We start from the raw sequence: 27645 nt of genomic DNA on the forward strand, positions 1-27645 counted from the left end.
CGATGTGATGGTGACTTCAAAAACTGCATCTATGGCATAAATAACTTGAGAAGCCTAAAAGTTCCCAAAATGAAGGTCTTAAACTGTGATTTCCCTGGGACATGAATGTTGCCTCCTTCTACCTGCAGGGTCTTGGCCCGCATGCGAGCCGTCATGCATGCGAGCTTGCTTTGCTCTCTACATTCATGGTCTTGCTGAGATGCTGCCTGGGCACCAAGGCTGCACTGTGCCAGTGCTGGAAGCACCATGTAAATGCTGCTTTGTGTAGGTGTGGGGTTGGGTTAAAGAAGAGCAGTGGACAAAGGGGCTTACCTGAAGCAGGCTAAACTCTTGCTCTCTTTGTTTTTTCTCTTTCCTGCAGCTCAAGCCAGGTCAAAACAGTTGCCGAGACAGTGACAGTGAAAGTGCCAGTGGGGAATCAAAAGGTTTCCATCGAAGTAGCTCTCGGGAAAGACTCAGTGACGTAAGTAAAACTCCTGCAGCCAAATACTGCTCTGATTAACCCCTGGTGTAGTTTTCTGAGGGGCATAAGTCATAACAGGATTTAGTTTCTGGGATGGTTTGTTGCTAAAATCTCTTTTCTTTTGCGGGGCTGGGAGAGGAAGAGGTAACTTAGGTCTCCTGCCCCAGTTCAGTAAACTTAAAGTTTGGTACAATGTCTGTCTGTGTGAAAACACTCATTCATTTTGAAATAGTTGAAGGCCATTTAATGAAGTTAAAATGCTCTGCATAGTTGAGAAGTGAGGTGGCCTCTTTTTACCCCAAGTGAGGAAGGAAAAGAATGTATTTCTTTGGGCTAAATACTGTATTTATGAAAAGTATTAGAGTGTCTAGAGAGACTCAGCTAATTTATATATAATGAATTGATATGACATGGCCAACAATAGCATAAGCTCTGCCTTTATTGCTCTACCTAAACTGCTGTGGAAGGTCCTAAGATGGCAGCTCTGTGGAGAATGTTTTTCTCCATTGAAGAATGCTGGTCATTCACTGAATGACACGCATGAGTTATTGACATATGAATGACTACAGAAATCTTTCTGTTGCTGCAATTACATTATTATTTATTATGTGTACCATCACAATCCTTGAGTGTTTTATTCATGGCTCTGTGTCCTCTGTGCTACATGCTTTACAACACAGAATATAAAGACAGCCCTGTCCCAAAAGAGTATCTAAATTGGGGATTTTGTAGGTCAAATCCTTTCCTGGTAAAAGCATGGATAGCTACATCAGTCAGACCAATTTGTTTCAGGCAGCAATCTGGCCCTACTTTTAACTAACCCACGTTTTGGAAATGGGGATTTTATCGATAGCATGTCCATGTAGATTTGGATGACAGATACCAGATGGTGTCCTCTATAGGCCAATCCAATAAAACTGAATTGAGCAGACATTAAAAGAAATACCTTTGTAAAGGATACATTTCTTTGTGCAAATTTAAGCCTGAAGGCACACAGCTAGCAATTTTTGCTGAATTGTGCATATCACTGGAACAGCCGCCTGATTTTTTTTTTTTTTCTGCGAAGGTGTGAAATCTGTAGCACTCTCTTTCCTCATCCCTTTGTCACATTATTTTAGAGGTCTGTTCCTCCCCCAGAGCCAACCTTTATGGGTACATTCAGCCAGACACTTCAGAGCCTGCCCTTCATAGCTGTCAGGTGAGGTCAATCTCAGGGCTGTAAGATATCGCTGGAAGAGGAGAGTGAAACCAGAGGACATAGTAAGTAAATACTCTGTACACGTAGCAGTGGACAGCAGCTGACCGTCAGCCTGTCACCGTTGCCATCCTAGCTTGCCCTGAGCCCTATGGCAGCTGAGAAGTCACCGCAATGAACTTCACAATTCCACAGCACCTTCCAGCAAAAAATTTCACAGCTCCTTACAAACACGGTTTTAATTTAGCCTTGTCACTCCCTTGCAATGTACTGAGTGGGGAGCTCTGAGGCTTATTTGAGCTTCCCAGCAGCTCATAGCCTTACAGTGCCAGACCTGGCAGTGAGAGCAGAGTCCTGGTTCCCCTTCCCCTGATCAAATACAGTTTTCTCTGATGTTTTTACAATACTTGCCCTTTGTCTTGGCACTATGGTGCATTAAAAGGAAGTGGAGAGCAAATGTAACTTCCCTAGTGCACCTGAGAGAGGACATAGGGACTTTAGGTTGCTCAAAAGGAACGCTATGTAAATATATGTAAAAATGTATATTTAAAAATGTTACACATAATTTATGTTTTGCTTAATAATTAAGTTCCTTTATGCTTTGATAATTCATTGCAATACAAGCATGTCTCTCTGTGGTCTGGTGTTGCCAGTTCAGCTGAGATTTGAAAAACGTGCACAAGATAACTCTCATCTTGCCTGAGTATATGGTGGCCTTTCCCAGACTCTTTCAGTTAAGAAAAGTAAATACCATTCTGCATTTCTCTCTCTCCCAAAGCCAAACACTTTGTGTTTTTAAATGACAGGGCCTTACAAAGTGTTAGTGATACTTCCACTTCAGCTATGGGTGAGCCTGCCTTGAACTGTGCTCTTACGCACAAAGATGCATCAAGAGCTTAATAAGGTTATTTTAAATAATATCTTTTGAAGGAGTCAGTTGTCTAATGATACCTACCAATTACTGTCCAGAAAAAAAAACACAGACAAAAGAGTAAGTTTTCTCCGAAGATCCCTTTCTGTTTTTACAACTGTTTTCTCAGAAACAATACGCAAAAAGTTGTGTACTCAACAGAAGATAGAACAAAAATACAAGATATTGCAGGCAGATTAACCCTGAGGTCAGAAAGCAAACTTTGGACATGAAATATAATGGATCTCCACTGATGTAGCCCGACAGCATTGTAAGATTAGGCATGGCTACTGCATGGAAATATGTATAATGAATGAAGTGCATATACTCTAGGTGGATGATCAATTTTCAAATCCCTAGTTGTAAGCAAGCTGTTGAAACAGAAATGTTAGCTTCATGAGCTTTAATGTGGAGACTAAGTGATAGCTTAGTGACAGATGCAGAATGAGGGAGATAGTATAATGAATATCCAGTTGCAAACTGACATGTCAGTGGCTTCATTCCCTCTCCTGTCAGATATCTTTCAACTCTACATATTGTAAATGTACCTACAGCCCTTGGATAACGCAGATTGACGCAAAGTATGTTTACGAGGGATGACTCCTTTCCAGGCTAATGAGATCCAAGCGGGTAATTTGCAGCATTTGCGAGAGAGGTGGTCAAAAATGAAAAGAAGATAATTCAATGAAAAGACCATATTAAACAGAAGACTTTTCTCATAATGAGGCTTGAAATAGCATCAGACAGTAGGAAGAGGAATATCCTATGTTCTTGTCAGATGCAATGCAGTTAGACTGATTCCCATCAACTCCTTTCTTTGTCCTCATCTCGCACATGTGTACACACACGCACACACCCCTCTGTGAGAGAACATAATTAGCAGAGAACTTGACCTCTGCTAGATTAGGGATAATGATTGCTCGAATGCTCCATTGCAAGGATTTGACAGTGCCCTAATACATCTCCCCGTTTGAATTTCATAAACCCGTTTCTCTCTGCCTTTCTCCCCTATATAGTATTTTTTGGAATGACAACTTGTTTTTTCCTTTATGGGCAGAGGTAGCTCCAGGGGCCTAAAAGAGAAATTGGAGAGCTGCTCCTCCTTTATATATAGGGTGCTGTAGTCAGTTTAATCTCATCAACATCTTGCCAGTAGTAGAATTCATTTTGTTGAGATTTTGCTTGGAGACAAGATGGCAGCGCTTTCTCTTTTCCTCAGCTTAGAGCTCAGTCAACTTGTTTTCCTTATCTTCCTGTATGAATTTATTTTTAATTGAGTCTTCCCACTTTGGAATACATGGGGAACTTCTTAGCCATGTTTTAGAAAGCAGCAAGGAGATTACTTGAGGAAAATGTGAGAATTACAGCTAACCTGGATAGTAAACGCAGAGAGTATTCAGGGGTTCAGCCACCTCTTTGCTAATCAAAACCAAGTTAAAAACCCCTTGATTTCTTTGGTGCACATTCCTAAATTCCTGATCTACCGCAGAACTGCAGCTCACACTCAGATGTAAAGTCATTGCTAGTCCTCTTAAAAATCTGATGTCTGCGAAACAAACCTTGCTCATCGTTTTGGTAATGATGATGCAGTGGCAGTGCAAGCCTGCACTGATGGGAGAGGGCTGACAAGCTGCTTCGGGCACCTTCAGCCCTGCCTGCTGCTTCTGGTGTTGGCTGCAGGCTTTTAGCAAGGGGACAAACAGTAAAAGCCTCTCACATGTGGTCATTGGCTGAGAGGCAGCAGAGGTCTTTCACTCTTGCTGCACAACAGAAGTGTGGACTGCCTGGCCTCTGCTTGCTTTTGCTGAACAAGGAATCACAAGCTGGGAGAAATAGTTGGCACCCTTCTGTCTGGAATATTGTTCCAATTCTTGAATAGGGAGTGGGATAGGAATCTTTCCATTTGTCCCCTACATTAAAGGTCTCATCTTGGGCTCTCATTGAAGCTGACATGCTCTTTCATGAGTGCTTCCCTTTCCCCAGTGCTTTGTAGCAATGAGGAGTAAGTCCTGGAGTGCCCTGCCCACCAGGTCTGTTGCTGTCTGCTTTGGGAGGAAAGGTGTCTACATCCCCAGCAGTGTAATCCCTTGGACAGCTCACGGTTTCAACCTCAGATATGGGATATTTTCAATTCTCTGTCTCCCATTCCTCCCACCTGCATACTGAGCCCAAAGAAAGACAAACTGAGGAATGGTCTTTGGGTTATGTGCTCTGAAATCCTTGGTACTTCTCCAGAATATCCCTGGTAATTTTGGCTATATCTAAAGTGGAATAACACCAGCAAATCTCTGTGTGCGTTTTTGTGTGTGTGTGCCAGAAGCTAATCAGCTGCAGTGGCTGCTGCTTGGTGTGTGTGCGTTTGTGTGTGTGTATGCAAGGGTGTGTGTTTGTGTGTCTAAGGTTGGGTGCTTAAATGCTTTGTTGCATTATGTTAATTCCTCGGCAGTGCAATCAAATTCATGTCGTAATTAAAGCTGTCAGTTGGAAGGCAAGCCAATCGCCAAGAAAACACAGCATAACAAATGAAGTGAAATGATTCTGCGTGTAGCTATACAATGCTTCGCCAGGCATGAAATTAAATAAGTAATTTGATGTTGACATCAGAAATTGAAATGATACCCACTGTTCGTTCATTCAGTCAGACCTGCATAAACAATAGCCAGAACAAATATGTACAACACAGTCTTTCTCCCCACCCAGCTCTCCAAGTAATGCACAATATATATGCAAAATGGGTATAACTCTGCCTTCAAGACCTCAAGGATGTAATTTTCTTTGGTACACAATAAAGTAATGCTTACATGAGGGTTACTACATTTTTGCTCCTGGGCCAAAAATTCTCTTTAAGAAAGGAAGGGGGGAAAAAAAAGCAGAAGGAAAATAACAAAACCAAAACCCTGTTAATTTTAAGCAAGCAACTTGCATTTTGCTGATGGGCACCTGATGCAGGCTTCTGCTGGTGGTTGTGTGAATATCAAATAGTATATCTAATGTCGAATTTTGCAAAGGGTTTTGGAAAGTGAAACCATTACCTCTATTATAGGCACACTTTATATAAGAGATGTAGAACCATCCAGTGCAGGATCACGACTCAGCATGGGCTTGTAAAGAAGCTGCATACACAGTATCACATTCATCAGTTGGTACCAAGGCTGGGCACTGGGTAGTAGGATCCTTTCGCTATTGGGAGTTATCAAAAAAGGTGAGAAGCTGTCTTCTTGCATAGCCCTTGCTTCAGCCTATATGCTCTGTCAACACACAGTTCACAACACAGCTGACTTAGTCATTCATGCATGTGCAATACAGTCTTTCTTACTTCAATTAAAAAGAGTTTGCAAACTGTACTATCCATATGCAGCATGCAATGTGTGAAGGGCTGTAATTCCATCCAGCAAACTCAAATTCCCTAAAAATGCACAGTTGTTTTTCAGTGAAAGTCATTTGACTGCTATGTTTCAACTGTCCTCCCATAGCCATTGCAGCATTGCTTTTGAAGGAATGGAAATATTCAGTGGGAAATATTTTGTTTGCTTATTCTTTTTTCTTCCTTTTTATTGTTTTGTTTTGATACTTGGTCCTTCCAAAACTTGGAATAAAAAGCAGACAAAAATTACACACAGATGCAGAATGCAAACTTTGGAGCTTTCAGCCTGTAAAGTAAGTTTTAAAAATTGTGAGTGAAAGAGTGGGACTCGATTGGCATCTGTACATAGCTTAAACAAAAGTGGTTATAATGATTGCACATGTTGTACTTTGTGGGTAGATCTCTAGCTTAAATTAAAAGAATTTAAATGGCATGAAGCAGAAAACAGAATAAAGTGAAAGGCAGTATGTATGATGTGCTCTACCAGGAAAGCTGGTGTGTGCGCTGAAATGCACTATCTACCAGGTGTTGCAGAGCTGCAGTCTACAGGCTGCAGTGGCTCACAAAACCATTGTACATGGCCCATGAGGGGGACTTTCTAGCTGGAAACAGTAGCTGGGCTGTGCGACGACTGGGGCTGTGGCGGTTACCAGGTTATTCCCATCTGCGTGGTCAGGGGAACGTAGAGGAGAGCAGAGCAGTCGGGCTGAGCCCAGGGCCCTCATGGCAATGTGTTCCCAAATCTGCACTGCCCATTCCTCTGCACCACAGCGTGATGCTGCTGCAGAGGCACTTCCAGGGACATTGTCATTGGTACCAGGTGGCTCTTGATGTGGATGGTGGTGGCAGAAGGAGCTTGAGGCCCCAGAGCAGCAAGAGTGGGGCTAGAAGGACTTAAGAATGTATGTATTTCTGTGGAGCTTGCCTTGCATGCTGATAACCAAATCTGTAGACTGCAGATCTCAAGTCCTTTAGTAGCTGCAACATAGAAGATAGAGAGTATTAAGGGGCAGGAACCACGTACCTTCCAAATTTCCGTAGCAGTTTTGTTTGTTCTTATAAGATGTCCCAACAGAGTTTGTTGATTTTATGATATTGGTACCCTTATGACTACCAAGGTGACTTCCTCTTGCTAAGTCTTTAACTTCTAATGTCTTAAACCAGAAGGCCTTCACCTATATGTACGTAACCTCTCTAAACCTCTCTTTTTAGTACTGCTTTGGTGATCTCACAGTAATATTCTGATTATTTGCGATAAATTTTAATTTTAAATTTCTTGGCACAATCTATTTCTGCTGTGCCGAGTTCAGTAAAAAAATACCATAAGCCCCTTGTGGGGTTTTGTTTTCTTTTATGTCAGTGCTGCACTCCATGATCAGAAATTGAGAGAATTTGTTGTTAGGTTTCCCTGCGATATTGTTTCAGAACAGGGATGACAGTGATGCAAATTCTGTGTGTTTCCGATGGTTTGCCAAGGCCGGTTAGAGCTGCTGTGCAGTTCCTGGTAATCACTGAGCTGTGTCATTATTGAAAGTGAGCTTGTGCTAAGGAACAGAAACAGGAATTGAGCTATAGGTGTTAAAGACTGGTCATCTAGACTACCCACTGCTCACCAGAGAATTATCCTCTGTGTTTTGCTTCCTTATCCATTGACTAGCCTTGAAGTGTTTCAGGTGATAGATAGGGCTGTAGTGTTGGGAACTGTTCACCCTTTAATGTAACAGCCAGTGACCTGGATTAGGACTGAGATGTTTAGGTCTCTCACCATGTCTCTAAGAGAACCTGCTGTGTAATCCCCATTGCTTAGATGAAAAACTAATGAAACAAACCCCTTTATCTCCTTAATTCGTGTGAATGTAGAGGTTGTGATCGTGTCCCACTTAAACTGAATTTCATAATGTTTTTTTAAGCATTTAAACCTTTTGATTATTTTCCATGGTAGTTATATTAGTTTAATTATTTTTATGGGTTTGAGTTTTGAAATCTATTTCACGCTGTAGATATTTGTTGTTTGCTTTTCCTTTTCTTTTTAAATCCTTGGTTTGTCAAACAATGTGGACATCCAAATGGGAAATTGTAGTGACTGCATCCTCCAGGAAATGGTACATTGACTGAAGCGGCTTCTCTGTGCCCACGCGTTCTTTACATTTCAGACTACTAATTATGTTTACAAAATGTCTCATTTTAGAAAAGCACTATGTGTGTACTAACCAGGGCCTTTCGGGAATAAATTGGCAAACAGGTCATAGACTGAAAAAGTCATCCAAACCCACCGGGCTTTTTGTTTTGAAGTCAGTCTACGTTTTTTTCTTTTCTCCCTCCCGCCTGCCCCTTTGTGGCCACAAAGCTGAGTAGCTGGAGTCCAGGGCATTGAATGTCAGCATGTCAGGGAGGCTGGTTGATGAGTGTCTGTTTAGTCTCAGTGCAGGGCGAAATGCCATCATTAATTCATTACCCAGCTGCCTGTCAAATAAATTGGCAATTACGTCCACCGCAGAAGCTTGGAATTCAGTAAATAGCACGTTACCATCTCCGAGTCGTTGAGAGATGTAAAGGGAAAAATTAAGCAACACCGTGTTTGTTTCAGTAGCAGATGACAAGGGGCAGCACATTGGTGCTGTGATGTAGTGATGAAAAGCTTGGAAAGGGCTGGTAATGAGCTATGTGGATTGGAACGTGTTAAAAACCATCACTGACTTTCCACTTTGTCTTTGTGTTTTATTGCAGAGCTCAGCTCCTTCCAGCTTGGGAACAGGCTACTTTGTAAGTGTATCTCAACTTTAACACATGTGCCTCTGAACAGCGTAGCATTACTCCTGAAACAAAAGTGCCTTATTATATGGAAACAAGAATAAGTACCTAATCTCAGTCTGCCCAATAGGTTAACTTACCTTTTTCTATTTTTTCCTCCACAAATGCATTGTAAGTAATATTTCAGACATGGTGGTCAATGTTTTCCTGAACTAATCAGGTGTCATATTAATTACTACATAAATTCCAACAGTATTTAATTTACACAATTATAGCAAATAAAATGAACCATGGATTTGCCAGCTCTCTACTCTGAGATGGTAGGATCTTGATTTTGCCTTGTACCAATTCTCATTGATTCAGAGACTTGAGAGAGTCCATTACGGCAGTCTTGTCTCATCTCCTGTGTGCCACAGTCCAGAGAACATGACACAGTGACTTCTATCTGTTGGTTAAAAGCCCCATGTCTCACAGATGATCTTGGAAAACGCAGCTGTAATTGCATTTATGCTAGATGTACATTTTATGTCATGAGAAAAGGATCAGGCCCCAGCTGGTTTGATAATTGATCAGTCTGTTATTTATTTGCATGCCCCTTTATTGATTTGAGAGTCTATATTCATACCTTTCTATCTGTTTATTCCTACATTCATCAACACACCTTTTACTTGCACAGATAAGTTTTGGAATAAAAAATATTTTCCGGTCAATCCAATGAACTGTTTATTTTCCAAGATTTGTATTTAAATTGCTCATATCCTGTTTCACTTTAACTTTTGCTATATTCTCCAAGCATGTCTTTTCTGCCTTTTTAATATCTGTAGGAGAAATAGAGCATTATGTATATCCAAAAACAGGTGGGTAAAATGCAGTGAGACTGTTTCTATAGCATTGCTCTATATAGTTAACAGTATAATCAAAGCCTGCTTCTATCTTTTCATCAGACTCTGGGGAAAACTATATAGTATTCGATTACATGAAGGAAAAACTTGTTGCTCTCTTGTCAGATTCCCAGAGAGTAATTTTCTTTCATTAGTACATGGTGAAATTCAGTCTTTTTTCATAGAGGTCTGTGAACCTGTAAGAAAGTTACGGGATTAAACTGTGTACGTGTGACCTCACATGTAAAGTGTAAAATGCAAGCAAAAAAATTGCTTAATACCTGGAGAAATGCCATGTCCTGCTGGATTTGCATTGGACTTCTGCACAAACTGAATGTTCATACTTCTGCCAGTGGTAAGGTCTGAAAAGAGCATTATCGATTGAAAAAGTTTTGTGGTGTTTTTTCTAGTTATACCAAAGCTCAAATCAGTGTAAGGTAAGTTGTGAAACAGGATAAAACTGGTTTCCTTTTTTCAGCACTTCCCCTGTTTTGTGTCATATGTATTTTTAAGAGGGAAGGGATAAAGGGAAAAAAAATATCAAATGGCTCAATGTTTATTTTGCATTCAGACTAAAACTTGAATGTCTCTCCATAGTTCAGAGCGAATTGCTTGCCTTTGGGCGCTTAAAATTCAAATTGTATGAACATATACAGACATGCTCTGGAATGGGACAAATATAATATGGGATGGAAGTCTTTAACATGTATAAATAAGCCTTGTTCTCCTTATGGCAAGAGTTGAATATGCATGAACAATGTTCAGCTTCATCTTTAGGAAGCAGAGGTAACAGAAGAAAAGCCATCTGCTGTTCTCTTGCACCATACTGTCTGTGGGTTGGTCCAGTAAAGTGAAAATCTGGAAGGTGTCAACATCCCCTATGCTCCAGCAAGAAGCTTGAAAGTTTCCAGTTCTCCTGAGTTAGGGATTTAGTAACAAGACGAAGCTTGACATCTTCTGGTGCCAATGTATTGGCACTTTAAATCATACTAATTTGGATCTGTGTAGGTGGGGGAGACATCCCTTATTAGATTCCATTAATATGGTATATTTAACTGCACTGTTTCTTATGTATGGTCATGGTAGTAAGGTTTCTTTAACTTTCTTTTTCTTTCTTCATTAATAGCCGAGTAGATAGAAAATGTCCTTCAGTTTCTATCTTAAAGTCATTTTTACACTTACACGGTCTGGAATGAAATGTGGAGGGTTTTTCCTCCCTTTTCACTTTGGAAAATTGTTTTTAGAATTGTCTTGCTTATTGTTTTAAAAAAGTCCATACCCTTATTAACTTACATGGGGCAAATAAAACCCAGATGTGCTTTGCGGTACCAGACAATGAGAAAAATGCTCCAGAATGATCCAATTAGCATGTGTTTCTGATAAATGTAATTATTGTATTATCAAAGTGCAAAAGAATATGCACTTGAATTGACTTCTTTTTTCCAAAGCTTTTAACTAGAAAAGACTGTAGGTTTTGTGTTTAGTGTTAACCCAGAACATGAAAACAAGAGTCATTGGTCTCAAATAAAACAAAAATAGGTTTTAGTTTAATAGATGATAATAAACCTTTTGCCTGTGGATCAATATATGTTGTACTTTGGACGATGAAATATTACATACCGTAACGCACCAAAGGAAACATAGGCAACCAGGTAAGTTAAAATGGACTAACGGTAGATTCACTGTCCAAGCACATCTACTACAGAAAGCAGAAACACAGATGTCAGGAGTTATTCAGAAATAAATGAACACTGAGGTATGGATTAAGTAGCTTACGTTTGCTGTTTAAATCCGAGTATTAATGGAATCTCTGTGTGTTTAGGCCATGTTACCTAGGATGTACATAATGGAGATAATACTTGTCAGACTTGGAATCTCCTTTAAGAACCATGCTTATGCCAGGCACTCGGGTTTGATGGGTGGTGGGTCATGTGTCTGCAATGTTTGTGGATGCTGTGCGTGCTACAGCAAAGCAAAAATTACTTTTGGATCCTTTTATTCTATACAGAGCTTCCTGAGGTTACTGGGTGTTTAAAGAAACGTTTATAAACCTGACACTTCTCAGTAATAGAAAATCATTTTTCTAATATCTGTATGATAGTTCCATCCTAGTAATTCATTATGCACTTCCAGTAGTAGTGGTGAAGGCTGAAATCCTACCTAGTTTTATGCTATAACTAGGTAAATTTCTGAATGGCAATGTTGGAGACTGGATTCTTATGTTCTTGTTGCCTCTGTTAGTGCTTCTTGAAAAGCAGTAGGTAAAGGAAAAATGCACATGCTCTTGAGAGGGCATTCATACTGCCTGCTTTGACGACCCACCTTTGCTATGAAGTCAATGGAAAGGGGTGGGAATCTCCATCAAGTTATTCAGCCTAACGCATACCTAAGCGGGATGATCAGAACTGCTATTGATTAAACAGAGTTTCTAATTAGGTGCTTTCAGCAAAGCTTGACACATGCGAATAACTGCTAAATGTGTCTGAAAGTTGTTGAGGAGTTCTGAGTACCTCTGCAAGTTTTTTTTCAGTTAGGAACAACTTCTGCTTCTTTCACAAGTACTAGTATGTTCTGTAGATTTTGATGAAAAGCCATTTTCATCGTTGTTGGAATCTGTTTCACCTGTCTTGGCACTCCTTGTCAGAGTGGGCACTTTCCTATCCTTTTTACATATTATTAAATCAATAGTCAGAAAAGAAGAGACAGAGGTAAAAAACATTCCAATTCTCCTGTAAGCGTTTTGTACTGGCTTGACTGTTGTTTTCTATGGGATCAGTCCAGTCTATGATTGGTGCCTGTGAAAAAAGATTTGAATGTGCTGTTAAAATTGGTGCACCCTACTTCCTGGAAAGTTGTCTCCCAGTTGTCTTCAATATTTTTTGCATTGCAAATTGTCACTGTCTCTCATCAAAGATAGATTATAAAGTAGGTTACATCTCATCGAGAAGTCAGATCAGGCAACTGGAAAGTAGTTAGAATTTTAGTAAAAAACCCCACCTTTTTAGCTTTAAAAGAAAAGTTATTTGAATTTGAATTATGTGAGTTTTTAACATTGTCCAGCTGTCTATGATTTCAGGAGGTTGAGAGAGATGTTTTAGAATATGATTGGACTTTGAATAATAGTAAAAGCTTTTTCTCCTATCTGACTACGAGGAATGATTTTTGCTAGTTTTCTTTGCCTATCTCGCACCCAGCCAAATTCACATTAAAGGAGGTAGTTCACTGGTTTGCAACGCAAAACAGAACAGAAATCAAAACCTAAATAACCGAGTATTTTATTTTTAAATGACAAACCCAATTCCCAAGATTGTCAGGTTCTTTGGCAATTGTACAGTTTCTCTGTTGATGGCAACCTGTTTCCATTTCTTGCATTGGTCTGCTTCTGAAGTCTTTGTGGCAATTTCTGAGGGTTTTCTGTTCCTTTCTTTTAATGATTATTTTTGGTTAGCAGGTTTTTCTCCTCAAAAAGAGTGTTTGTGGATTTTTCAGAGCTGAATAGAATTTGGTAATAAGCTGATGATGGAAATAATATGGGGAAGGGAGAAGGAAACTCCTGTGACACTTCTTTTCCAAACAATGCTCTTGCTCCACCTTAAAAAAAGGAAGAAAAATGAAAAATGTGATTTGCACATGGGCTGGTGACTCAGACAAACATAAATCGTGAGCATATTCCCAAAGGCTCCAGCTAATCAGTTGTGCTATCCAATTTGGCCCTGAGTGGGTTCAGTTCAGCAGATGTTTGCGTAGTTACAGCATGCCACTGGGACACTGTGTTGTGCAGTGTTGCATTACATTACTCAGAGCTCTAAAAACTCATCCCAAAGAGAATAAGTGGAGCACCAGCAGTATTAGTATAGACATGATGGAAAACCAGTATTTGGCCTAGATAAGGCCAGCTATTTCACTATGCAATAGGACGGATTTTCACCTGAGACGTTACCTTACAGAAGAAATGTGGAATTACTTGTACCAGCACATTCTCCGGGCTCATATTCTCAGATAGAGCCCTTAAAACCAGTAGATTTTCCTTCATTGCCTGGTCTATATGTAATGGCAGCGATCCTAAGTAGCCTATGTTTTATTCTTTGAGGTGGTCAAGTTTGTGATGTTGACTCTCTTCAGGTGGGCATGTTTTAAGAGATTCCATTCTAGCAGAGTACAGTAAGACCTGTTAGTTTCCACAGGAGAGAAACAGATTAGATCAAAAGTATAATTTCAAAGAGGTTTAATAAATTCAACCAGCTAACGTTACAGAAGGAATATAATACTTTACTCCACATTGTGTACACAGTGATGTTGATAAATAAGGAGTTGTTGTGCTTTCAGGTAGGTTAAGTTGCTCAGTTATTGTGCTTGACTTTAGAAGCCAAACGTTTAAATGTATTTTGCTTATGTAAAACTGTATCTATCTGAGATACTACAAGGTCTACAGAAGCACTACAGCAGTGGCTGTTTGGATGGCACCACACTTAATAAACTGTTATGTCCCCTGTGAATACAGTTGAAAAGACAATCCTTGTTATCCTATGTTTGGCACTATAAATCATTGTTAACAAATCCTAATTTGCTTAGTAGAGCAATGAATGATCTCCAGTTTTCTCACTGTAATTAGTTTTACCAACTATTATTGTGAAGGGTATACTGAAATCCATTTTAGCTCCACTTTAAAATCTCCATGTACCCATTCTTTGCAGAAGTGAAGCTGACAACAGAGGTTATGAATCTTCTGATAGTAAATTCAGATTCAAGAAAAGTGGACAAAATCCCCAGTAGAAATCTTTCTGTGGGTCATAATTACCTATTAGTATTTGCAGACCTCAGCGGAGCAGATTTGGTGTGGAGCAGTGAGACCTGGAAACCCTGGTGTTTCTTTATCTGAAATCTTTTAGGTGTTGTCTTTTGTTTTCTAGGAGCCATTGAAAATGCAGTTTATTGTAACAGCTGCTTTAAGGGAGGCATCATCATTGCCAACTAAATACGTTATGTGTAATAAAATCTACCCCAGGTCTATTAATTTTAGCATTTATAAACTGTAGTGCTGTTCCTAGGGAGAACTGAGACTCATTAAAGAGTTTGCTAACAATATGACCATCAAAGCAAGAAGAACAGCAAAAGAAGGCATATGTATATTTTCAGCATCCTGCTAATCATGATGAGAATAGCTGGAGCAAAACAACTGTTTTTGGAGAACAAAACTGTGTATTTTTCTAGAGGTTAAGAAAAACTCACATCATTAATTCGATAATTGAGGAAAGTTTAGGCAAGCAGAATAAATTACCTGGGCTGGAATTTGGTCAAGGCAGGTCTTGACTCAGATTGTTTTGAACAGAGATGATGGTCTGAGTTATTTTTGCAGCCCTTCTGAATGCTATTTCTTCATACATTGTAGAACCCTGCCCTTAATGCATGCTCATGCCTTTTTAATAAAATGCTTTGAATTTAAAATACCGTTCTTCTTTGAATTGGGTGAAACTATATTGCCCAAATCTTAAACAAGATAAAAAAGGCACAGCAGCAGTTTCTTACCCAACTAAGCAGAACTGAGATCAGATTTCAGAAATTCAGGTCTTTCAGGTTTGCCCCCTCATTGCTGAAACACAGATTTTCATCTTCTGTCTGAACAGTGCGATGATTAATTTCTTTAGGACAAACCCCAGATACATTTGGTGATTCCAGAGATGATGTCCCCAGGGAGTTATCACTTAGATTAAGCAGTGCTGAGCTAGAGTGCGCTTCTTGGCTGTCTTGGGAGGCGTTTGCTCTCCTTCTTGCCCAAGCCCCCTCCTGCTTCAGTTATTAGAATTGAGCAGTTCTGTGCTATCTGTGTAATACCTTTGGCTCAGTTTTGCCCTTTTGTGTGGTTCTTGTGGGTTTTTTTTCTGGCATGGTGTTACATTTAGTGCTCTTGCGTTTCTTCACCAAATGTTTTGAGCTTGTTAGTTAGTCCCTTTTCCTTCTGTTTCTATGTATAGTTCTCCACTTACCTCGCTGGAGCCATCTTTTTCCCAAGGATAACAAGTGTGATGGAGACGGTGTAAAGAAAGAAAGGAAGGGAGGTAGAAAGAAAGGGAGAAAGGAATGAAATAAGAAATTTTATGTATTTGAAGGGATGATATGAAAATCTCCATTATTTGCCAGAAGGGTCTTTAACTTTTGTTAATGGCAGAAGAGTGTTGCAAGTGGTTGGTAGATAGATTTACAGTTTAAAAACCTTGAGGCATACTCAGTACGTATTTTTGATGGTATTTCAAGTGAACTTCCTTAATAATTTTTTTTCCAAGAAAAATAAATTTAGAAAAATCAAGACATGATAATATATAAGCAAATTTTTAATTTTATAATTTCCTCTTCTGGAGATCATAAGATTTATATAAGTAGCAGAAAGACATAAGATTTGCTGTCAGTCTAAATTCGGTCTCTAATGCCCCATGTTACATGTAGCTCATATTTTGCTTATCAGCTCTTGCAGAGCAAAAGAATTTTTTGTGTGTGTGTGTTCCCCCTATTTTTCTCTTTCGCTTTCCCATAACATGTGACTCAAATTGCAGATGTGAACCCAAATAATAAAGAATTGCTTCACTGATTGCTAAACATGCATTATGGTGCTTTTAAGCTCATTTCAGGTCATCGTACTGCAAATTAGTTTGATTGCAAGCAGTTAAGCTGTCATATACAAAGCCTTCATCTTCCAAGGGTCTCAGTTTTGTATAATTAAACGAGAATGCTCAATAGCATTGAGTGTATTTGTTGTATGCTTAATATTTGGGAGGAAAGATAGCGTTGGGTGTCTAGAGGAGATTCTGTATCATTTCATGAAAAGAAAAGGTACATGCAATCTCTGAGTGCTTCATTGATAGTCCTGGTTTTGTATCATATTTAAAGGTAGTTGACCATGTTCTGCATGAAACAAGAGCCAGTTTGCTCCTGTTACTGAAGTTTAGAACTTGGTGCAATTTTTTTGTAACCCAAGTAGGAAGAGCAACACTGAACTGTTTCCGACGCAAATTACCTGCTGGTGTTATTGTTTGTGGTGAGATTTTACGCAGAAGAATACAAAATGAACATTGTCTCCTATGTGCATTTAAAATAAATGGAAAACCCTGCAAGATTTCTGCATTATGTAACTTGAGAATTTGTAGAATAACACACTTTTGTGCAAAAAGAAGGGATTATGGCAAAAAGCATTATGGTATAAAGGACTTAAAAAGATAAAATCTGATGAGTTCCCTGAAAAAAGGGTTTGTGGTGGTGGTTGTTTGGGTCAACACTGTGCTGGAGACACCAAAATGTTGAGTGCTGTGCTGAGATCGCATGAAGGTTCATCTTGCTATCAAGCATGGGAGCTGTGTGCCATTCAGGTCTGCCTTGCAGAGATGAAATGCAGAGCTGCTGTGCAAACTTGGTGACCTTGGAAATCAGCAGTACTGTCATTTGACTGACTGATAGGATTATTCTGGGGAAAGATAGCGCAAAAGCCTCTAAGGAAATAGGAGTATGCAATATGGATGGATTAATGATGAAGAGAAGCCATGTGACGGTATTATTTTGATGTGAGCTTCCACAGACTTTTCATTTTGGCATTTTCTGAAGAAATAGTGTCTGTCCCTCACCGTCTCATATTTTGGAAGAATACATTTACTAATTTAGGCTACATCATATTGTTTAATCTTTTAAACAATAGATCTTTTTCTTCTTGCGAAACTTACAAGTAAAGAAATACTGGTATAGTTAGGTAGGGAAAACACTCCCTTAATACTGCAGGCCCTCAGTTCCAAAACTTGCCCGAAGTATGACGTGTTCCTGTGTGAATGATTAGTGTTATGGTGAATATTAGTATATTCTTCTTTTGAGTCACTTGAAAGGATAGTAGGATTGTACCTGAAGCAGAGAACACATCTCCTGATTGCAAGAATTGAGGCTGAATTTCACAGAAGAGAGTCCAATCCTCTTTCTCAGCCTTTTATGTCAGAACTCAAAATTGCTGTCTGATAAAATGTAGGACACCAGATTGAATTACTTCATTGAACCACTGCTGTCCCCTGTTAATGGTAATTGCATGGATATAGCGGTCTTTCTTGGCAACATCTCAGATATTTACCTCCCGCTGTTTTTCAATTCAAACCTTTGATGAAAATATTCCCAGTACTTCTTTAAAGCAGACACCCAACTGTCTTTCTTGACAAAGGCAAGGTCTTTAAATCAGATGCTGACAATTTGTGACACAGCAGTCTATCTAAATCACCTTTTACCTATGTCTCTGTGTCATTTCCTGAAAAAAAAAGTGTCCATCTGAGGAAGGTTGCTGAAGGTTTGGTGCTCAGAGGGTCTGTGTGTGTGGCAGCATGGAGCTGGAAGATTTGTGTGTTTGTTTCCGTGGAAGTAATTAGATGAAGGCTTGTAAAGTTGCAATGCATGCTGTAATGGTTCGTTATAAATATTTGGGGGTACTTTGTCCATACGAAAAACATTATTAGGTTATTGTTGTTGTCAGACCATTAGGAAGTAAAGTTTTTTTGGTGGCTTTTCCTTTAGCAAAGGTAAATCTGTTTAAAAAAAAAAAAATAGGGCAGCTGTTTTCTTCTTTGCTGCACCTGAGGGTTAATGTGCATTCAGCTGAAGTAGCTTATTCACCTCCTGAAATCTCATCTTACTTGATGTTCTGAACTCTCCCTCCCACAGAGAGATGTGGATGCCACATCCACCATTTGCTCTAGCAAATGCTGCTGTTTCAAGCCATCTTGCATCGTGAGAGTAGTCCTTTGACTCATACAATCAGATCAGTGCCGTTTTCATTACTGAGGAGTTTGCTGTCTAGATTTGCTGCAAGATGGCGACCATTCACTGGTGCTAGAGGGTTTTCCAACAGATCTCTTTGCATTACTGAGTATGCTTTTGATACAAACTCAAGGTTGGCATATAATACCAGTGGAGTTGGCCATATTGTGTAGCATCACTGTAAAAGAATTTCTAGGAAAAATCAGTGAAAATCACTTGCTTGTGAATTAAGAGAAAGTAATTTGTATGAGTATTTATTATGAATGTTTTAGCTGTTCATTTTATTCAGTGACCTATATAACAGTGTTCTTCAGCATAGAGACAGTGCCTACCTGTGCATTTGCATAGTACATTGGGTAAATAGATTTCTAGCTATTATTGTAATAGAACTTGTTGTTATTAATAGCATTGACTAATTGCTTCACCTTAGCAGATGAAAAGAGATTGTTGTTAAATGGCAGAATAGACACCAGCTATAATAAAAGATCATGAGACAACTTCATTAGCAAAGTGTTAATCTTTGCCAAGGAGGATGTGTCTGTCAGAAATGGTGATGAAAGATGAGCTTGGAGGGGAAAAAAATGACTGTTCTACCCTGCGCAAATTCACGTGCCAGTCTGGTTCAGAGAGTGAAGTTTATGTTTGGAGTCGCATTGCTGTAGCACATGCTGGCACTTGTGCCATTTGGAACTGAAAGAAGCCTTTCAAATGAAGGGCTGGACTGTTGGGTATACCAGTGAATGCAAGAGGAATATGTTGCAGTTTCAAGGAAGCATTTCTGAGGCCAGATGGAAGGGTTTTCATGGTGCACAGTTGAAAGAAAAGATGGAAAGAAAAGAAAGGGATTTAAGATTTTTAAAACACTTTAAAAAATTTTCCTAGAAGAGATACTCTTGCAATTTCGAGTTCCCTCTGCTGTGATGAGAAATGGAGAAGGGAACTGCTGCCTCTTCTCCTGCTTCCATGCTTACCTTTTGATTTCTCAGGTGGCTTCTGAAGATGGAAATAACTAAGTTCAGACAAACAGTTTAATGGCATTGCTACACTTATTGTACCCAGATTCCACTTTCTTTTCTTGATGAAATACGACATTAAAGGTAATAATTGAAGTATTTGTACTACTAGTAGCAGCAGCCCCAGAAATGTTTCCAACTGCAGCCCCTGTTTCTGTAGACAAGCGCACACACACACAGAGGTTGGAGAACTGGCGGCACAGATGCTGGGAAAAGGAACGTGTTTTGGGGCTCTCTGAAAGGCTCTGATGCTAGCTAGTCCATCTGCAGAGAGATCACTTACACCTGGTGATAAGCCATGCTCCTCTTCTCTCTTCCTCCCTCCTCCGCAATATTAACATCTGGCTTGCAGGATTGTTTCCACCTTGAAGTGGCAGCTGTGTCAGAGGCAATGTGCTCTCACAGCAGAGAATGGAAGCACAAGCAAACCTGAACCCCATGCTGGCAAATCCACGCAGGCACCTTCTGAAAGCACTATGTCTTCTACTGTGTGCTTAGAGTTGCCAGCTTGGAAGAGGCAGCCGTGAAGCCTGGTATGCTGTTAAACACCACCGAGGACTTGTTTGCTCCCTCCCCATTCCCCCTTCCCCACTGAACACAAACTGTGAGAAGTCCAAGAACTGCTGCGGTGCCAACAAGAGCAAAATTACTTGCAGCTGGTGAATGCCACCTGCTCCTGCCGAACTTCAGCCAAAACAGTTTCCTCCCCAGAGTGCCCTGGAGTGGGGAATCCAAAAGCTGTTCAGAGCAGGGCGATATTTAATGTGGATGGGGAAGAGACATTGCAATTCTTGCTTGAGAGCAGAGCATGTTACGTAGGAGGTCTCTAGTACTAATGGCTGTCTCTCCTTTCCCTTTCCAAGCTCCCTCAAATCACTCCTTTTGCATTCTTCCAGCATGTTGCTTATGATTATTAATTCAGCCCTCTCTCCCTTTATATGCCATCCTTTTTGCCCATCCAAGCTAATGCAAATTTAATGTTGTTTAAAAAAAAAAAAAGTCCTGCAAATGATCGCAAGAGCAGAGCGTCTTCCTTGAAGGCTCTCTGATGTATTAATGCAATGACATGTGGTGACATTGTATTTTCTTCCATGGTAGAAGCACTCCTTGACCCTGAGAAAGGAAAAGAAACACCCTTCCTTGTGATTCCCACTGTGTTTCTTAATAGCCTTCCTCATTCATCCCTAGCATCATTTGTTTGCCCAGTGTTTCCCAGTAGTTTGCACATTATTTTATGGTTTGGGTTTACTAAGTACATTTTGCATGCTTAAATTACCTGTGGTATGGAAACGGTAAATAAAAGGACAACATTGTTATGAATTCATAGCAAGAGGCCACTTAGCAGCCCTCTGATCACCGTATTCTTTCTTACAGAGTACTTCATCGGTTCAAAGGGCTTTGTTCTGATTGAATCGGTAGAAGTTCTGTTGTATTTACCTAGAAGACCATCAGTGTCCAATTGTCTACATTTATTTAAAGGAAGGATTTGAGGAACATTGTTGTTGAGTTGACCTGCTAACAGTTTTATCAAGTTTGTGCTTGGCTTTAGGCACAGGGAGCTCAGTGAGATGTCTTACACAACATGCACTTGCTTAGGTACCTTTCAGAGTCAAAGCCTAAGTTTATTAATTTTGTTGGTTGTATCATCATTAGTCATTGCTTCTAGCTTTCATTTTTGCAATTGAGTTCCCAATGTTTCTTTCTTCTTTCCTCTGCTTTGCTATCATTGTCTAATTTTCATTAACCTGCTATGAATTTGCCCTTCCTTCATTTCTCGGCTCAGTCATGAAGTCCTTTTTCTTGCCTATCTGCAGTACAAGTGCCTGGAGTGATAATAACTAAGTCCTCTTTATTATTTCTTGAAAATACCATCTAGGATGTTTATCTGAAGGTAAGTTTGCTGCAACTTGTTTAAAATGAAAAAGCAAGCTTCAGACAGCATGTGAGATAGCTATGATACTCATGCTGTCATACGCATGTCTTACTTGCATATATAATTTCAGATATGAAACTATCATATTATTCTTTTGCTTTTGGTAGCCTTGTTTCCTAAAACTTCTCCAGGTTCTCTCTAGGGACCTTCATGAATGGAGTCCTCCACCTGATGTTAATGATGAATATGTATGTGAACAGTTGAAACACAGGGTTTTTTGAGAAGTGGTAATCCCTAGAAATTCCACTGACAACCTATTCTGTTTCTTCCGTCTTTTTCTTCCTCATTCCACATTGCCAGGAAATTTGTTGTTTCTGATATAGGATACCCCTTTAGAGGAACTACTCATTTCCTTTCTATGGATACCCCAGAGGAATGTGAAATGCTTGTTCCCTATAAAAGGATGATTGTGCTGCCTAAAAGCATATAGAAAGGCAGCATGGCAAAAATAGGTCGCAACCATTATCTAGAGGTCATTGCATCAAAACTCCCTTTTGCAGTTTTCACTTGAAAAACAGCTTCCCTGACTCAGGTCTGTTTCTCTCCTGTGTTTCTGTGTTCGTGCTTTCCACAATGCTTAGGGCCTAAATAGGGATGTGTTTTCCCCTTCTTTCTTTTTTCAATTTTTCTGTCAGCTGACTGTGTTCATATAGCTAGAGCGCAGTAAAGTATTTCAACTATTGACTGCTGCATGTAAAGTAGATTAAATTAGTGTTTATTTAACTTTTTACTGCTGACTTACAAAATTACTTTCAGTGTCGTTTGGATATATAACTTTTTCTATTAATTTATTGCCGTGCTCTGGTTTGATTGCTTTTTTGCAGTGGTATCAAATTGTATGCTACTTTATTATTTTCTCCAAGATGCGCTCTTGATTAAGTCTATGTTGGATATTTATACCACCAAGAGGGATACTACTTAGAAATTCAGTTTCTTAATAAATACCTATTTTTAAAGCTCATACTTCTCTGAATTAAGGTGACTTCATTTAACTTTAGTTAATCACACTTTGTTTCATGAAGCTTTTGCATATACATTGGAAGAAAATATTTTCCTGCATCATGAATCACGCATATGGCATAGTTAATACAAGATCACAGGGGAGATGTTTTTGGGATGATGTGCAAAGCATATTGGTTTAAATTTCTATATAGTACCAGAATGATTTCTATTTTGGTACTATGGCAGGATCTCAGTAAGAGGCTAAGAGTTCATTAGTTTCTGTATATGTACATTAACAGTCCTTGTCTCAAAAAGCTCCTAACTGAAGTTAACTTTGAAGTTTGTGATTAAAAAAAAAAAAACAAACCACTGGAGAGGAAAGGCTATCACACAAAAATAATATGTTTAAATGACTAAGTGATCTTAAAAATCAGAAGCCAGTTCACAGTTGCTGTCTGTAGCCATTAGTCAATGTGTTTATGGATATGAAAAGGCACAGGATTAAAAAGAAAAACTGCACAAGTCTAGTGCCAGAGTTTCAAGATTTGTGCTAACCAGTCTATTTCCATTGGCTTCACCAGAGCTGTGCCAGGTTAGTCCAACTGATGACCTGGTCTGTCTTATTTAGCAAGTAATAATGCAGTCACTAGATGTGTAGGGACTGACATACTTCACAAATCATATTTTTCTGTGTAACTTCCTAGGAAAGTACTTATTTTTGGTTGGTTTTGGTGGTTTATTCTTTGCTTGTTTTGCTCTAGGAGTTTATACACAGCAAACCCGGTGTTTTTGTGTGCTCTTAAATTTGTTTCTTAGCTTAGCCCATTACAGTTGGCCTTTCTTTACACCAAAAACTGATCCAAATAATTGTAATTCTTCTTGAGACACAGTTTTTTGAACTGGTCCTATTTCTTAGGTGCTAATTTTTTGAAAGAAACAATGATATATTACTATAAAGTCTTGAGCACGCATGTGAATCTTGTGGACGTGTCCTTTAGCCGTGTCAGCCGTAGCTGCTCTTGCCATCTGAAATCTCCTGCCTATACCATGAGTGCTCCTGCATCTTCTTCACCAGTCAGCATTGAACAGATTTAACCACAACTCTAGTATTTTGCTTTTTTAAACTAATGTAGTTGATTTTGTCTGTGGTAGATGAAGGTGCACTCACATGATCCCTTCTGCTGGCTGCACTGTACATGTGGTAACTTCCAACGGGGGAGCAATAACAACCAGTAGGGAGTGTGCAATGTCTTCAGCTGGAGCAGCTGTTTATAAAGTTAACATCTGTCCTGGCCTCAGTCTCAAGATTGTCAGTGTTTTCATATTGATGAATTGAGCATTTGTATAGTTTATATAAAAACATTCAATTTTAATGGCTTTTCTTTTGCTTTTTTCACTTCTTATGTCCTTTTGAAGGAAAAGAAAAGCACTTGTACGTAGATTTTTTTTTTTCCCCCCCAAACACCTAGATACGTTCTCTGCTGATGGAAAGGGCTTGTTGCTTAGTGATAAAAGCAGTGTTTCTCACATCAGTTTAAATTTCACTCTTCTTTCTTCACAGTCTCATCTCAACAAAGCATAGGTTCAAGTTTAAACACATGCTTACATTTTATTCAGGAGAGCGTGTAAGCTCACATGCATAACTGAAGTCAATGGGATTTAAGTGTGTGCTTCACTTTAAAGCATGTGCTTCACTTCTTTCCTGAATACAGGGGGGTTTAATCTAAGTGGTTTAGAAATTACAGTGGCCTTGGACATATTGGTTCTTTTATCCATCTGGAAAAAGGGCTACTGTGAAATTTAGTAAGTACTGTTCACACTTTGAAACTTTTGTGTAAAACGCATTTGTTTCTTTCATGCTCATCTTCCTTGCAGTATGTTTATTTTACACATAAAAGCATGATATGAAGATGGTTGGAATTTGTTACTGTGCATTAGAGTGGGCTGGTGTTGAGACTGATCGGTGTGGGTAGGCGTTCAGACTATGGCTATGCGCAGCTCTTCTGTCTAAAGAGTAATGGCACCCAGGACTGCAGTATTTAATCACTGCGACTGGCACTGGAGTGTTTCCAGTGGCCACTTGTAAGCGCTTAACTCACCCAGGGTACCGACATCTTTCCACATGTTGTGTTAGAATTAACAACTCAAAGGCAGCTTGAAGAGCAGTCACTCATATCTGTCTGTCTGGATGTCTGTGTTACTTGTATATCTGTTTATGCATATAATTTTCTTTCAGTTGTTGAACTGCAGCTCAGCAGCTGGGCCCCAATGTTTTGAAAATCTTTGAGAACTAATTAGGCTCTCCTCAGAGTATGGCTCATCCAGCCAGTCTGAATAAACAAATGTCACCGTTTGTATTAGGAAATCTCTACAAATGACTGATCCCTGTCATGGGGTAACATTAATCTTTTTAGTATAGATTTTCAATAGTTAACCATCTGGCTCCATGCAGTTTTCCAGAAAACATTCACTACCGGGGCCAGAGGAAAGAAGAAGGTGGGATTAATAACCTGGATACATCATATGAAGCATTAATCTTCAGGGTTGGCCGTTTGTCTTTATCAAAACCATTCCCTTAAGATAATATTTCACAGCATGTGGTACTTGCATGGACGTCTTTCAAAATGAGAAAATGTTTCAGTATCTGCCATGATCTGCAGTTTGCAAATTTAGTGTGGATGATAAAGACTGGAAGAATTCTACATTCTCTTCTGATTTATGTTGCATTTACAGTCCCGGCCTGTTTAGTGGAAATGTCTGATCTTTGGAATATTTGTTGTTAAAGTTTTTCATTCAAAATAACACTTATATTTGAGACTCTAAAATTACTCAAGTAAACATTAATAATTAATATACAGGCTGGTACAGGCAGCACTGTATTCATCTGGTGGATGAATTTCATCAACTGAGCTGTAAAGATAAGTCCAACATCTTGGTCTAGGTTAAATGATCTCAATCCGGCTAAGTGTTTAGGCACCTGCTTGACTTTAATCACCGGTTGTTCCACAGATTTCATTGGTCCTAAGTGCTTTGTTGAAATCCAGCCATATGACTTAGGTCCTGCCTGAGGTCCCTGACTTGCAAGCTGTGGCAAATTAAAGGCGAAAAACAGCTGAAGAGGTTATGGCCCTCAAGCTGTCTGTCCTGCCCTTGCGATGGAGATTACCTCCTCTGCAAGGCAGATGAATGAATGGCTTCTAAAGCATATTAAGTTAAACTCAAATTGGAGACATAATACTCCAAGCTGAAAACTTGAGCACTCCAGAAGCTGCTTCATGAGCCATTCAGTTGTGTCTGCTGTGGCGGGATGACAACTGCCATCAGGGGAATGGAGTAGATGGTGCAGGGGATGGTAACTACTTTGGCTGTCTGATTTTAATCTATCACTGCATGCAAATCAGAGCTCTTAGTCCCTTTCTTGACAGCCTGGCTCATGAAGCTTACTGCTGTTTGCAAAGCTGGCTGGCTCATACGCTGCTACCTGACCTCCCTTTAGTGCTGTCCAATGCTCGCCTGGCTTTATCACTTGCCCAGTACAAGAGAAGCAATTTAGACTGTAATCTCCTTGAGAGGAGGGACTACATCTTCCAAGTCTTTGGGTGCAGCATATTGTGAACACTATCAGAACAGAATTAATAATTTTCCTAATCTGCATGTGACACTAGTACACTTGAGTAATGTACAGCACTCTATACATAAACCATGTTTATACCTTCTCACCCAATCATGTCTGTTGCAGTATTTCCGAATAAATGGTGGGTTTCTTACTGATTCTTCCTGATAGAGAGTGATTTGTAATAATCTTGTCATGCCAAACTCATAATACTACTAAATGAAGACATTTGTTGAAGGAAGTGATTGTAAATTACATGCAAATTCAAGCCTTGCTGGCATTAGTCAATACTGAAACACAACTTTTGCATTCCTGATATAATACTGCTGAATTTAATCCTGTGGATTTTACATTCCCATGTGAATTAAGCATTTCTTTTGATTTAAAACTTTTTTTTTCTACTGGAAAAGGAAAATGCCTTTTTAGTTTATTATTTATACAGTCTTGGAAGACCTGTACTTTCATACGCAAACCTGGTAACTTTTGTGCAGTCAATTAATCTGTATTACTTAAATTGGTTTGTATTCGTGTCTGGTTATGAATTTAAAGTGGTCAACCCATCTGACAGACATTTTATTTTGTGTTGAACAGACTGACGTGAGTTGGCAATTATTTAATCACAATCACCTGAACATTTTTCTCCAAATGAGCTTCATTATTGTAGTTGTATGTGGTCATGCCTGTTTCTTTTCCTAACCAGTTACAGACTATGGCTTTGTGGTATTGGTCAGCCACTGAATTATATTCTCAGCACCCATCCTACCTTGCATTCTTCTGGAGGGTCACGTGTGTATGAGACGTTGCTTAAAATACAGCCACAACAACAGAAAGCAAGTGAATAAGAAATCAGTCTTACACCACATTGCAAGCAGGCTTGTTCACTTCAGTGGGACTATGCAGGATACATTATGTTAGGGATGTAAGTAAAGCTCTGCATAGACTCTCTAGAAAACATTATTTGACCTCAGAAACAATGCAGTGTTTTCGTTCTGTGGCAGTGTTTGATTGAGAACCATCTCATGGTGATTACAATATGCATTTATTTTCATTACAGGAGCCCTGTACTCCCTAATTAAGACTGAAGGACCAGTACTCTACTCAGAGTACGTAGAACATTAGACCCAATGGGAATGGATGGAATCAGAGTATTCTGTTAGATAATTAATTTTTTTCCAGATTTGGTGAAATGAGCTCAAAGTAAACCATCAAACACATTTCAAGGTTTTGGGGGTTTTTTTGTCAGGCATTTCGATACTAATGTATTTTGGTTCAGCAATATCAGTACTGCATACTTAGCAGCATAGTTGTAATGATACTTTCCCACATATTTCCATTAAAATAGAGAGATGCTTCCATATCTTCTGATGAGTTTTCCACTTAATCTTTCCACTAGTATCATCCACCCATTTTTGTTGAATGTGGAAACTGCAGTTTATTGGTTTTGATAACCACTAACATGTTCTGCCAGTGATTTCTTCCACTCATTGTAGTTATGCAAGAAGATTAATCCTACTTGATTTTATTTTAAAAAATTAGGCATCAATAATACAAAAGCTGACACTTTGGGGAATTTACCCTACTGGATTATTTATGTCACAGACAATTTTTTTATTTAAGCAATTGCTTCAGAGTGAATGCAGAGAATGTCAACTGTTTATTCACAGCCATGTGCATATAGACTGGTGTATGTGTTTTCTAGGAATAGCACTACTATGGCAAATTTTTATTCTTTTAAACTCTAGTGTTTGAAATATTTAAGAGGCTACTGTACTTCAGTCCTATAGATCTCTTTATTTTAGGCCTGA

The 27645-nt window shown here is 39.2% G+C and overlaps 1 protein-coding gene across 6 annotated transcripts in view; it reads left to right on the top strand.

The window, feature by feature from the left end:
- The window catches only part of AUTS2 (activator of transcription and developmental regulator AUTS2), an 800615-nt gene that overhangs the window by 358897 nt on the left and 414073 nt on the right, over positions 1 to 27645 (top strand). For all 6 annotated transcript variants that reach the window (XM_052803418.1, XM_052803416.1, XM_052803420.1 and 3 more), the window contains 2 exons: positions 362 to 463; positions 8660 to 8695. In XM_052803418.1, coding sequence (XP_052659378.1) covers positions 362 to 463; positions 8660 to 8695 — 138 coding nt within the window. The remainder of the gene's footprint in view (positions 1 to 361; positions 464 to 8659; positions 8696 to 27645) is intronic.

The sequence above is a fragment of the Harpia harpyja genome, chromosome 12 (assembly GCF_026419915.1).
Source record: "Harpia harpyja isolate bHarHar1 chromosome 12, bHarHar1 primary haplotype, whole genome shotgun sequence".
Classification (NCBI taxonomy): Eukaryota; Metazoa; Chordata; class Aves; order Accipitriformes; family Accipitridae; genus Harpia; species Harpia harpyja.